General features: G+C 40.0%; 1 protein-coding gene across 1 annotated transcript in view; it reads right to left on the bottom strand.

Annotated features, from left to right (window-relative positions):
* LOC116308692 (uncharacterized) overlaps window positions 1-10,263 on the bottom strand; it is a 37,567-nt gene extending 27,304 nt beyond the window's left edge. The window contains exons 1-9 of the mRNA XM_089038797.1: window positions 10,219-10,263; window positions 7,908-7,993; window positions 4,764-4,872; window positions 3,891-3,962; window positions 3,286-3,357; window positions 2,721-2,795; window positions 1,939-2,010; window positions 653-724; window positions 98-169 (exon numbers count right to left, since the gene is read on the bottom strand). Coding sequence (XP_088894923.1) covers window positions 98-169; window positions 653-724; window positions 1,939-2,010; window positions 2,721-2,795; window positions 3,286-3,357; window positions 3,891-3,962; window positions 4,764-4,872; window positions 7,908-7,977 — 614 coding nt within the window. The 5' untranslated portion in view covers window positions 7,978-7,993; window positions 10,219-10,263. The remainder of the gene's footprint in view (window positions 1-97; window positions 170-652; window positions 725-1,938; window positions 2,011-2,720; window positions 2,796-3,285; window positions 3,358-3,890; window positions 3,963-4,763; window positions 4,873-7,907; window positions 7,994-10,218) is intronic.
* Window positions 10,264-14,703: the final 4,440 nt, after the last annotated feature.

Raw genomic sequence — 14,703 nt, 5'->3', positions numbered from 1 at the left:
TTTACCGGTACCCACCATCTACTAAAATCCTATTTCGGACCATCATTAATTGGCCTTGACCTTGGCTTTTATATGTGGTAAATGAAAAGATACGTACAGAATATATACTGAGGACAATCCTGTGAAAACTCCATATTGAAGCTTTTGAAGCTTATTATGTACTAATGACCTATGAAAATATTATGATTATATTACGTGTGATCAAACCACCCATCCATCCATCCCTCCCTCCCTCCCTCTCTCCATCCATCCACCCACCCATCCCTCCCTACATCCCTCCACCCACCCATCCATCCATCCCTCCCTCCCTCCATCCACCCATCCATCCATCCACCCATCCACCCATCCACCATCCATCCATCCACCCATCCACCCATCCGTCCATCAATCCATCAATCCATCAATCCATCCATCCATCCATCCATCCATCCATCCATCCATCCATCCATCATCCATCCATCCATCCACCCACCCACCCACCCACCCATCCATCCATCTATCCGTCTGTCTGTCCGTCCGTCCGTCCGTTCGTCCGTCTTCCTGTTCGTCCACAGTAGTAACTCAGCAGTATTTGAACAATTCATCTTTTCACAGTGTATAATTTACCCTTTTATCAATTCTAAAAATACATATTCTTAATCATGAAGGTTACAGTATTGTCAGTGACTGCAGTCCTGTGAAAGTTCCTGCTTCCATGATTTCGATGCGATTTTGTGACAAATCACTGAAATAAAAAGAAACATGGGTAAGTTGTTTGGTGAAAATTAAATTTAAAATGAAGTTGAATGGAAAAATAATTCTAAATCTAATAGTTATAAGAATGTTTTTTAACAAGGGTAGAACTTTGCAATTGTTAAGAAGGGATGAGTAGATTTATAAAGCAATCAAGATATTACACAATAGCAAGTGCAACAATTTTATGCGACGCTTAGGCCTTCTTCTAAATGGACTTTTTCGACGATACGGCGACAATCTTGGATCTTAAGGTATTATGCTGCGTCCAGGGGGCAAGTAAAGCTTTGTTGCAGTGATGACCGCGTCGATTGATTTGAACAGCTTACCACAAGAGAATGCAACAAAAGACGATACATCTATTACCTTTACCAATAAAAGGAAGAGGAAATATAATATATATTTGTTACGTTATTTGATTTGTTTTGCTCTTCTGGCAAGATGGCCGTCGTATCTTCAAAGTAGTCCGGCCACTCACGTGCAGGATAAAACTTGTTCGTTGACAAAAACAATTTTAATACCGAAACCTCACCTGCGCGTACAAGGACAAATCTAATTTACACTCAATTGTAAAATTATTGTCTGGCTCAATACATAGACCAAAAGGTATTCTGGGAAATGAAATGGTTATCCTCTGATATATTCATTTGAGATACACACTCGATATGAAAGACGTGTTTACAGGCCTCCATCCTTTCTGTCAGTGTAACAATCGATGAACATCCCACGAGTTATATCACTAGATACAGTGGCGGATCCAGGATTTTTCAAAGGGGGTTTCCATTTCTTAAACTGTGTATAATTCTCTTTTGTTTAGTCGATGTTTGACAAAAAATTGGCTCTAATCACCTAATTTACTATCTAGTAACGGAACTTAAAGGTAAATTAAACATTATAACAGCAAATATCTATCATTTCGTGTTCAACATTATCCTTGTGGATACTTCTAAGCAAAATTTTTATAAGACATATTTCTATTACCTAAAAGATCAAACCTTCAAGGGGGGTTCCGTGGACCCCTTCGACCCCCCTGGATCCGCTACTGTTTTCAATTCCAAAATGGCCTCCATGCATGCTTTTTTCTTATGACTCTCTTGGGAATGCTTGCAAACCCATCAATTGAGTGTAAATGGACACTCACTAGGGAGTCTCTTGTCTTGTCTAGCTCACTGACGTGCGGAGTAAACTTGCAGCTTGTCAACTTACAGATGCTTTAGCCATACAGCTCCAATGAAGGTGTTTCTTTTCAACACGTTAATGACGTTCACACTCAAGTCTCTATATGAAGAAAGAAGATAAACTAAAGACTACGATGGAATTTCCATTTTCTTTGGTAGGTGGACAAAAAAAAACGATAACTCCGCAAAAACGCACCAAACTGGCTTCAAAATCAGCAAAACATCTAAAGATACAACAAGCTATCAAAGAAAGTAGTTTTTATTCTTAAAAGTGCTATTTTACACGCTACGAAATATTATCGTTAATACTCAAATACTACAACACTACAGAACAAGAGATTGGGCTGCCTGTTTGCAAAGCACTCTCTGGCAGGCAAAATGCGGGCTTTGCAGATGAAGTTTAGGAATCCAGTTCCATCGGTACTGTTATTCCTGCTAGATGTTTTATGACCATCGTGATATAATGATACATAGTCACGTAAAGCTTTCCGCGAGATTTGAGAAATTGTGGCAACGAATTTAAGGTAGATTTCGAAAGTTGTTTAGTGTCTAACAGTTAGACGACCGAAAAATCATAATTTCACAAAGAGAATCACTCTGAAAAATTCAACTTACTTGCTGTGGAATGTAAGGAAGAAAACTTTATGAATTTGAGGACATTGGGTATAGTGAATTTGCAGAATGTTTGCTCCATTTCGGTGTATGGAAGAGCTTCGAGAAAGCTGTAGGCGAATGATTTAAACAATAACAAAGGAGAGCAGTGCATTGTAGTTGACTAGGATTCTTTAGTTTAATTTATAATGTACTTACAAATTTTCCATAATATTTTTCGAATGATTAAACGACCCTGGTTCGATTGCTTGAATTGCATTCAATGACATGTTTCTAAGAAAAATGATGAGAAAACAAGATGATTGTATCCTGTATTCTTTTAAACGACTTTTAATCGCTTAGAACATGACTAGCTAGCTATGGCTGCATCGTGATTGGTTAAATAGGTTTCTCAGTTAGTGCTCGCGCTGACACGAGTGAAAAACGTCTGCGCATGCTCTGAATACGTGTGCAAATTAGTCAAAACATAAGTAAATTGGACTTTCAAACATGCCTTATAAATTGGACTTCTCAAAATGCCAAAACTTAGTGTCCATGCTTGAAACTTAAGACCAATTCTTTCATATTGTGTTTGTTAATACAGTGTCTTGGTCTGACAAAAGTATACTCTCAAACTTTTTTGTATACTTGGAGGAAACAAACATTTATTTTCTCACTCAAACTCTTCAAAATTCTTAGAAAACGTTCCGAAGTGCACGCATGCACAAACGTTTTTCCCTGGTGTCGCCCACGCTGTAAAATCTATATCTCACTTATAACTTACAGGTATTCAAGATTTACAGCATCAACAAATACCCCTTTCTCGATAAGTCTTATCTTGTTGCCTTGCAGTTGTCTGAAAATGGAATAAATCAAGCTTGCAAAAATTCAGAGGCGAAAAGTGTAAAAAAAATACCGAGAACAACCCGAGAGGACATAAAGAAAACATCCCAGCCTTGGGGCATCTATGCAGGCGTCATAGGCTTTGTTAGCTTGATAATTATAATGCATTGCAATTTTCCATTTTTCCCCCAAGTTTATATGGTGTTATGTGTGTACACCTATTTTAAAAAAACGTCGGTCGAAGATCTGAAATCTGCTGACACCTGAAAGCGAGTAGCATGCTGCAAATCGTAATATATTCACAGCCGACTAACGTAGTTTCCACCGCTTTAGGTTGGAATATGAAGCATGAACTTTGAAATCTGCTGACACCTGAAAGCGAGTAGCATGCTGCAAATCGTAATATATTCACAGCCGACTAACGTAGTTTCCACAGCTTTAGGTTGGAATATGAAGCAAGAACTTTGAGTTAAAAATATGATTTTCCATATTTAAGGAAGAAAAAAAAAAGTTTTGTCTCAAGTTCAAGTGATTTATTCTTCTTACATCTCGTTTAAATTGTCAAGCCCTTTGAACATGCCTGGCTTCAGCAGTTGGATGTCGTTTCCTGCAAGAAACCTGTTAAAAAATGTTAATCCCCTTTTCAGTCAGTCTGCCAGTCTTCTTTTCTTTTCTTTTTTCCCCTCCTCTCCTCTCCTCTCCTCTCCTCTCCTCTCCTCTCCTCTCCTCTCCTTTCCTTCCCTTCTCTTCTCTTTTGTTCCCATTCCATCCCAAGCCTTCATTTTTCTTCCTTTCCTTTCTTTTCCTTTCCTTTCCAGCTCTATTATTTGTTTTAAAAACCAGAACCTGTTAAATAATGTAAATTCCTTTTGAATCGGTTTTCTTTTTCTATTCTCTCCTCTCCTCTCCTCTCCTCCTCTCCTCTCCTCTCCTCTCCTCTCCTCTCCTCTCCTCTCCTCTCCTCTCCTTTCCTTCCCTTCTCTTCTCTTTTGTTCCCATTCCATCCCAAGCCTTCATTTTTCTTCCTTTCCTTTCTTTTCCTTTCCTTTCCAGCTCTATTATTTGTTTTAAAAACCAGAACCTGTTAAATAATGTAAATTCCTTTTTGAATCGGTTTTCTTTTTCTATTCTCTCCTCTCCTCTCCTCTCCTCTCCTCTCCTCTCCTCTCCTCTCCTCTCCTCTCCTCTCCTCTCCTCTCCTCTCCTCTCCTCTCCTCTCCTCTCCTCTCCTCTCCTCTCCTCTCCTCTCCTCTCCTCTCCTCTCCTCTCCTTCTCTTCTCTTCGTCCTCTCATTCCATCCCAAGCCTTCATTTTTCTTCCTTTCCTTTTCTTTCCTTTCCTTTCCAGCTCTATTCTTTGTTTTGAAACCAGAATTTTAGGATTTCTTAAAATCGATTGATTCCGTCAAATTATGCTCACATCTTTATGGTGAGACGAGGGATGTTTTCTGGAATCGATGATATGTTATGACACGTTATTATTATCGTGTAATAATATGCACGTTTGCATTCACAATTAAAAGGACAAGCTGGAAAAGAGAATTAAAAAGGTTCAGTTAATAACAAGAATTTTGACAATTCAAAATTACACTCAATAGTCCACTTCACAGTTCTCTGCGCCATCTTGAAAGGTAGCCGTGCCTTGCATCAAAGCGAGAAGAACGGTGAGCTTGCAATGATATAATCATGTAAATAACAGTCTAAGGTGTTAAGAAAAGGACTTTGCCATTGCAAGCTCACCGTTCGTTTCGCTTTGATGCAAAGGCACGGCTACCTTTCAAAATGGCGCAGAGAACTGTGACCAAGAGGCTTTGCACCATCATGTGATGGCAACCATGACAGGAGGCAAAACAATAGGGTATCTTTCCCCTGGAAAACTGAATTATTTCTCATGTAAATCAGACTAGGCCGTATTCAATTGTTCCTGCCTCCTGTCATGGCTGTCATTACGTGATGGTGCAAAGGCTCTGTTCTCTACTTTCACATCCCCATACTCCTTTGCGTCTTTGGGGGGTAACCAGAGGGTAAAAACCCACTTATTTTGCTGAAGGCTGATCAGACAATGTTGAAAATACCTTGTTTGGTATCCAAAGATAAATTGAAGAAGTAAAAAACAGAAAATGATAGAAGCTTAAAGACATTTATAAAGTAAATTTTAAACATTTTTTCGTAAGTCAATACATTTTCTGTAAGACCAAAACTCTTGATGATCTGTACACGCAAAAATAACTTGGAATAAACTGATAATCAGCATTGTACAGATAAAAGCAGGTATAGTATAAATTCAATTAAGAAACCTTTCAATTTGGGACAGTTTTTGATTGGTTACCCACCAAAGACGCAAGGCATTGTGGGGAAGTGAAAGTAGAGGGTACGCCCAAGCTGAAGAGGTCTATTTGCTGAAATGACCATCACTTATAATGACAATGATAGAACGTTTGCATGATGGCGTCATTTGACAACCAGTACCATAATGCTTTTCGCGAATTTTCTTTCTTATTTAAATTTGTATTCCCTCATGAAAATAGCAAGACAATTTTAGTTTGAAGAAGAATAATGGCCTCCATAACACAAAAGAGTGGGGGGGGGGGGGGGGGGGGGGGGGGGGGGGGAGGCACAACAGCATTTTTTTTTTTTCGCGTGCTTTTGTTTTGTATAGATAATCACGCCGTTTCAAGTTCAATTTGGTATTAATTCACACGAGTGTGTTTTTCAAAGAGTTGAAATTGCAATCTAAGCAATCGAATGCAATCTAAGCTCTTTAAAAACACACGAGTGCGAAAGAGTCTAAAAACCGTGTGTGATTAATTCCTTAGTAATGAAAAACATTACAAAAGGAAGTGACGAAATATGCTAATCTGAGAAACGACGACGCGCGCATTTTAATCCAATCCATAATATTACATGAATCGTTTGCTTACAACCAACTGTATTCAAAGCGATTTTGGTTTCAAATACATGTTATTCGAAGAGTATTTGTATTTCTTTTAACCCAAAATGTGGCTTTATCTCTATGGTAAAAAGTTATTAGGTCAAACAATCTGAATAACTATGAATGAAGCCAGAACATTTGGACTTCGAGTTCATACCACATACTAAATTTAATACCTGACAGCTGTTGAACGTGTTCAGGAAACTCTTGGGATCTCGTAGACCAAAATATTGTGTAAGTACTTACCACATAGTGTTTTTAGTCTTGCTTATCTTGCTTCGTTTCTGTTTCAGTTTTTATTTAATTCAGCTTGAAACTGCTCGAGTAAGCTTATTTGTTTTGATTCAAGTTAAGCTTATTTCTTTTCTTTTTTCGTTTCTTCAATACATTCAGCCTAAAAGATGTACTCTTACTTGTGCTTTCATTTTTTAAGTCATTTTTAAGTTATTCGATGGTAAAATCAGTAACATAAGCGAATCTTTGCTAACTTATAAAATGGCTTCCGTTTTCCCCTTGATTTGCTTCAAATTTCCCGCAAATGTTTCGTCATAATAATCTGTCATCTTATTGGCTTGAATAATTTGCTGTTATTTTTTAGCCAATCATAAGCTAGATTCTTTTGTGAATGTGTTCTACTTTTTTGCACTGTATTACACTTGAACAGCAATGCTCTAAGCCAATCAGAATTGAGTAATTTTTTTCATGTATAGCTTGCTATCAATAGACGTCACTTCCGGTAACAGCTGCCTTTTTTAATGGCTTGTAGAATTTTGGAGGTTGTTTTGATTTCTTGTTTTCTGGTTTCATGTCGTAGAAATAGTCAAATACAATAGTTTGAGGACTTATTTTGACATGTTTTGACTTAACATCTGCTAGTTGCCCCCCAGTCAACCGCTTGTTTGCCCCCCAGTCAACTCCAAAAAGTCACGTGATTGACAGTAAGCAATATCATCATTACCTATACTAATTTATTAGTGTTATACTATAAAGTCGCTTTCTTGCAAACACTACACACTTTCATTCACGATCTAGGTCTATTAAACCTCGTACTCCCCAAGCAAAACTTGACCAAAAAAAGCTTTAGATGGCGATGGATTTCTCTTCCCTCGTAGATTTGGAGCTTTTAAACGCACCAAGACTCTACCAACAAAAAAATATACTCATACAACAGCGAGCGCGAGAATCGAACTCAGGACGCACAGTTGCGATATTTCGGCCCGTTGGCAGCGCACACCAATCTAGTAATTAAATACAATATGGCCAAGAAAACGGCCAACGCATTTGAATAGTTGCGAACACGTTTTCGGATATCTCCAAATCTCAGCTTTTTTTTCATTCTGCTTGAAAAGAAAATTCAATCAAAAAAGGGGCTAAATTCTAGAAAGTTCTAGAAAGAGTGTGGATTTATTTTATATATGATTTGAACTTAGATAGACCAGCCATATTATTTTCAGTGCATGCAACAATTTCGTGTTCAAGATGTTGTATCTAATTACTTTGAACCACTTTAGTCTAGAACCTCATAATCCTGTAGGGAGTAAGCTTAATTAAACGCGCAGTTGGGAGATGCAAACACAACCACCACATTTTCACAATTAGGTTAAAAATGAGTGCAATATTTACCGACTTTACCTGCATTCGTGTTTTGACACAATGTAGAGAATAGTAAGGTCAGGAAAATGAACATTATGGAAATATCCATGTTTCTACAAGGGGCTCTGGAAAATGATAACATAAAAAAATGAGATATGGGGAAAAAAATGCGATATAGCGTCGCATTTTCATTTACAGGATAAAAAAAACAGAAGTGAAATCAGGAAATAAAGAAGGAACTAAGGAAGTAGGAAAAAATTGCAGGAAGGCAGAAGGAAGGAAGGAAGAAGGAAGGAAGAAGGAAGAAGGAAGAGGGGAAGGAAGGAAGGAAGAAATGACGAAAAAATCCAAACAAAGAAGAAAGAACCATGACGATAAAAACTTAATGGAAGATCGAAAACCCCCATAAACAAGCCCCCCCCCCCCCCCCTGCCTGAGGAGGAAAAGTAAGAAAAGAAAAAAGGAAGAAAAAAAGAAAAATAAAATCCACTCTTATTTGATTTTTAAATATTTACATTCAACTCGTACACCTGTTTAATCATTGCATTTGGCATAACAATTAATGACCCTCCAGATCGTAGTGGTAATAATCAACATATAGACTGTTGTCTTTAAAAAATTGACGACGAGTAGAGAATGGCTCTCTGAGATCATCACGCCATTTCGGTTCGATATTTTCTTAATTATATTAAAAAAAGGCGAGAGAGGAAAGTATTTTAAAGTACAAAATATCTCAACGTATTTCAAAAAACTCAACAATAAAAAAGCAGAAGTAGAAGGAAGAAAGAAAGAATAGAATAGAAAGAAAAGAAAAGAAAGGAATGAGAAAAACAACAAATACAGCAACAGATAGAACCCTGAAACAACCTCAGGGCTGATCTAAGTCAGGGCACGGCTAACTCACAGATCAAACCCTGAAACAACCTCTGGGCTTATCTAAGTCAGGGCACGGCTAACTCACCGATAGAACCCTGAAACAACCTCTGGGCTGATCTAAGTCAGGGCACGGCTAACTCACAGATAGAACCCTGAAACAACCTCAGGGCTGATCTAAGTCAGGGCACGGCTAACTCACCGATAGAACCCTGAAACAACCTCTGGGCTGATCTAAGTCAGGGCACGGCTAACTCACCGATAGAACCCTGAAACAACCTCTGGGCTGATCTAAGTCAGGGCACGGCTAACTCACCGATAGAACCCTGAAACAACCTCTGGGCTGATCTAAGTCAGGGCACGGCTAACTCACAGATCGAACCCTGAAACAACCTCTGGGCTGATCTAAGTCAGGGCACGGCTAACTCACCGATAGAACCCTGAAACAACCTCTGGGCTCATCTAAGTCAGGGCACGGCTAACTCACCGATAGAACCCTGAAACAACCTCTGGGCTCATCTAAGTCAGGGCACGGCTAACTCACCGATAGAACCCTGAAACAATCTCTGGGCTGATCTAAGTCAGGGCACGGCTAACTCACAGATCGAACCCTGAAACAACCTCTGGGCTGATCTAAGTCAGGGCACGGCTAACTCACCGATAGAACCCTGAAACAATCTCTGGGCTGATCTAAGTCAGGGCACGGCTAACTCACAGATCGAACCCTGGAACAACCTCTGGGCTGATCTAAGTCAGGGCACAGCTAACTCACAGATCAAACCCTGAAACAACCTCTGGGCTCATCTAAGTCAGGGCACGGCTAACTCACCGATAGAACCCTGAAACGACCTCAGGGCTGATCTAAGTCAGGGCACGGCTAACTCACAGATCGAACCCTGGAACAACCTCTGGGCTGATCTAAGTCAGGGCACGGCTAACTCACAGATCAAACCCTGAAACAGCCTCTGGGCTGATCTAAGTCAGGGCATGGCTAACTCACAGATCAAACCCTGAAACAACCTCTGGGCTGATCTAAGTCAGGGCACGGCTAACTCACAGATCAAACCCTGAAACAGCCTCTGGGCTGATCTAAGTCAGGGCACTGCTAACTCACAGATCAAACCCTGAAACAACCTCTGGGCTGATCTAAGTCAGGGCATGGCTAACTCACAGATCAAACCCTGAAACAGCCTCTGGGCTGATCTAAGTCAGGGCACTGCTAACTCACAGATCGAACCCTGAAACCAGCTCTGGGCTGATCTAAGTCAGGGCACGGCTTTTCTGTGTAACTTTTACTATATTTGTTACTGAATTCTTACTATATCTTTGTGAATTAAAACCTTTTTTATTTTATACGGTAACAAATTGATTAAAGTTAATTATTTTATTAAGTAAACTAAACATCAAATAAATGAATAAACGTATATATTATTTTATTTCATTTCATTTGAATATTCTATAGTTGTTTAAGAAATACCTGTATTACGAAGAGCTCCCTTCGTTGATGGACTTGCGAGCAATGCCGCTTTGTATGACCAACTACGCAAGGGTTTAACTGATGAAATATAAAATTGTAAGATTGGAATGACCATATGTTGGACATATGAAATTTGTATCATGCCGACAAAATAATGGATATTTTTATTGCATTTTGCGTGAAAAAAGAAATTAATAAAAGTAACTTGGTATGCCATAATAGCTTTTTTTGATCACACGAAGTTTTTTTGGGAGAAATTAAATCTCGAAATGTTTCTCTCGTATTATCATAATAAAAGCTGATTGCAGAATGAAAAGCTGAACTCCATCTGAAGTTCGACTGAAACAATTTTTGAATTTATTAACGGAAGAACTGGAAAAAAAATTCAATTTTATCTAACCTTGAAAACAACCTCTGGGCTGATCTAAGTCAGGGCATGGCTAACTCACAGATAGAACCCTGAAACAACCTCTGGGCTGATCTAAGTCAGGGCATGGCTAACTCACAGATCAAACCCTGAAACAACCTCTGGGCTGATCTAAGTCAGGGCATGGCTAACTCACAGATCAAAACCTGAAACAACCTCTGGGCTGATCTAAGTCAGGGCACGGCTAACTCACAGATCAAACCCTGAAACAACCTCTGGGCTAATCTAAGTCAGGGCACGGCTAACCCACAGATCGAACCCCGAAACAACGGCTGGGCTGATCTAAATCAGGGCATGGCTAACTCACAGATCAAACCCTGAAAAAACCCCTGGGCTGATCTAAATCAGGGCATGGCTAACTCACAGATCAAACCCTGAAACAGCCTCTGGGCTGATCTAAGTCAGGGCATGGCTAACTCACAGATCAAATCCTGAAACAACCTCTGGGCTGATCTAAGTCAGGGCACGGCTAACCCACAGATCGAACCCCGAAACAACGGCTAGGCTGATCTAAATCAGGGCATGGCTTACTCACAGATCAAATCCTGAAACAACCTCTGGGCTGATCTAAGTCAGGGCATGGCTAACTCACAGATCAAACCCTGAAACAACCTCTGGGCTAATCTAAGTCAGGGCACGGCTAACCCACAGATCGAACCCCGAAACAACGACTGGGCTGATCTAAATCAGGGCATGGCTAACTCACAGATCAAACCCTGAAAAAACCCCTGGGCTGATCTAAATCAGGGCATGGCTAACTCACAGATCAAACCCTGAAACAGCCTCTGGGCTGATCTAAGTCAGGGCATGGCTAACTCACAGATCAAATCCTGAAACAACCTCTGGGCTGATCTAAGTCAGGGCACGGCTAACCCACAGATCGAACCCCGAAACAACGGCTAGGCTGATCTAAGTCAGGGCATGGCTTACTCACAGATCAAATCCTGAAACGGCCTCTGGGCTGATCTAAGTCAGGGCACGGCTAACCCACAGATCGAACCCCGAAACAACGGCTGGGCTGATCTAAATCAGGGCATGGCTAACTCACAGATCAAACCCTGAAAAAACCCCTGGGCTGATCTAAATCAGGGCATGGCTAACTCACAGATCAAACCCTGAAACAGCCTCTTGGCTGATCTAAGTCAGGGCATGGCTAACTCACAGATCAAATCCTGAAACAACCTCTGGGCTGATCTAAGTCAGGGCACGGCTAACCCACAGATCGAACCCCGAAACAATGGCTAGGCTGATCTAAATCAGGGCATGGCTTACTCACAGATCAAACCCTGAAACGGCCTCTGGGCTGATCTAAGTCAGGGCACGGCTAACTCACAGATCAAACCCTGAAACAACCTCTGGGCTAATCTAAGTCAGGGCACTGCTAACCCACAGATCGAACCCCGAAACAACCTCTGGGCTGATCTAAATCAGGGCATGGCTAACTCACAGATCAAACCCTGAAACAGCCTCTGGGCTGATCTAAGTCAGGGCATGGCTAACTCACAGATCAAACCCTGAAACAACCTCTGGGCTGATCTAAGTCAGGACACTGCTAGCTGACAGATGGAACCCTGAAACAACCTCTGGGCTGATCTAAGTCAGGGCATGGCTAACTCACAGATCAAATCCTGAAACAACCTCTGGGCTGATCTAAGTCAGGGCACGGCTAACCCACAGATCGAACCCCGAAACAATGGCTAGGCTGATCTAAATCAGGGCATGGCTTACTCACAGATCAAACCCTGAAACGGCCTCTGGGCTGATCTAAGTCAGGGCACGGCTAACTCACAGATCAAACCCTGAAACAACCTCTGGGCTAATCTAAGTCAGGGCACTGCTAACCCACAGATCGAACTCCGAAACAACCTCTGGGCTGATCTAAATCAGGGCATGGCTAACTCACAGATCAAACCCTGAAACAGCCTCTGGGCTGATCTAAGTCAGGGCACTGCTAGCTCATACATAGAAAAGGAAATTTTAGCGGAGAATTCCTAGAAAAACCCTCTAATCAAGGGAGAGACCTATCAAACTCTAATCATGTAATGCTAAGGCAAGAATTTGAACTTGAGACACCAGAGGAAAAACAAGTATTAGTCAATCTTAAGAGAAGCTTAGCATGTGTTAAAAGTATGAGTTATTTTGCATCTTAATAATTGTTCACCATCTATTACTGTCGGCGTCTGTTTGCATATGTTTTTGTCATGTTGACTTTGTTCGCAACATTGTTAACTCGAATGAACGAAGAAAAATTAAGGACAAAGAAAAAGCAACAAGAAAAGCGAAAGAAGCTGAGTGGTTTCGATCAACACTGTTTGCAAACCAGAAATATAATTTTGAAGAAATAGAAAACGCGCTCGCGTGTTGTGTGCAGTTATAAAGCACGCGGGAATTAGAACACGAGAGAAGTGTTAGGAGAAGCATGATGACGCGTAGCGGACTGATTCTCAACATTTTTCGAGTGTTCTGTTAATTCCCAAATACTTTCAGTATAACTTTACACAACACACTACAATTCTATTCTCTACTTTCACATCCCCATAATGCCTTGCGTCTTTGGGGGGTAACCAATCAAAAAACTGTCCCAAATTGAAAGGTTTCTTAATTGAATTTATACTATACCTGCTTTTATTTGTACAATACTGATTGTCAGTTTATTCCAAGTTATTTTTGCGTGTACAGATCATCAAAAGTTTTGGTCTTACAGAAAATGTATTGACTTACGAAAATAAATAAAAATTAAACTAACCGAAATTTTGGAATTAATGACGAAATAGAACGTGCGCCTGCGTGCTGTGTGCTCTCATAATGTACTCGCCTTTCACCAATCAGAGCGTGAGTTTAATATTAAACAGTTATTACTCGGGGTTCCTATGGAACGACCCGAGTCATAAAATGCAAGCCGTTTTTCTTTTTTCTGCGTTTTGTGTCGCTGTGATTCATCGAAGGCTCAGGTCTACGAATATTTACCGATTGTCTTCCGATCATTTACCGAGTGATGAACGTATTATTGTTAGTGTGCATGATATTCTGATTCGATGTATTACTGTAATTTCCATAAACATGCGAACTCTGTGTCTCCGAGTTGCACGCAGAAATTTGCTGAACAAATAACCAAACAAAATTTATCTTTGAACATTGCTTTTGTCCTCAAATAGTAAACGTAACTTGAAAACAAAGTTCCCTGCGCCATCTTGAAAGGTAGCCGTGCCTCGAAGCAAGAAAAACGGTGGACAATTACTTTCACATGTCTCTATCATTGCAAGCTCACCGTTCGTCTCGCTTGGATTCAAAGGCAAGGCTATCTTTCAAGATGGCGCCGGCAACTGTGAAGGGGACTATGTATTCCAACTTAGCGATTTCTCGTCCTGTGACGCTCAAAGAGACTCATATTTTCCAAAGCTGTATTGGTTGGAATACTGTTTGTTGTAAAAAAAAAGTTGATGTTTTATGAATCCGATTGCAAGGAAATTGCTCAATAATTTGATAATATTTTCAAAAATATCAATAGAAATAGTCGGGCGAAAACTTTTTTTTTTTTTGACATTATGAAAATACATTTTCTATGTGAAACGTATTTAAATCTTTTCAATTGTTTCAAAAAATCTAAACATCTGTTTCTCATTAAACTAAAGAATAAATGGGTCGTTTCATTGTTTACAGCTATGGCCAGCTGATTTGAGAGAAAGTATTAGCCAATCAGAATCGAGAAAATTTGCAAAACTGAGGCGTTAATATTTTTCTTGAAATTTTTGATTTCCAGGCCACCTCATAAACAAAGAAACGTTTCTAAATAAAAGGTTAATAACGGTAACACAATAACTATAGTTTTATATATTTTTATTTTAATGGTGGACAAGTTTTTATTTTCGCCGGTCAATTTTAATTCACAGGCTTAATGACACCTGTGACGTCATACATATGCACGTTCGGTATTTTGAACGAGCTCTACGCTCTTGGACGACACGTGATTAAATCAACCAAAAACTAGACGCATATCTGCGTGAACTCGGGCTTCATAGCAGAAAATCGAAAGAATTCTTCGTGAACACTGTCATCCT

Source organism: Actinia tenebrosa, unplaced genomic scaffold (genome assembly GCF_029948245.1).
Source record: "Actinia tenebrosa isolate PJP-AT-01 unplaced genomic scaffold, QUT_ActTen_1.0 PGA_scaffold0__85_contigs__length_37466705, whole genome shotgun sequence".
NCBI lineage: Eukaryota > Metazoa > Cnidaria > Anthozoa > Actiniaria > Actiniidae > Actinia > Actinia tenebrosa.
Note: the sequence above shows the minus strand (reverse complement) of the source record. Positions and strands in the feature narration are given on the sequence as shown.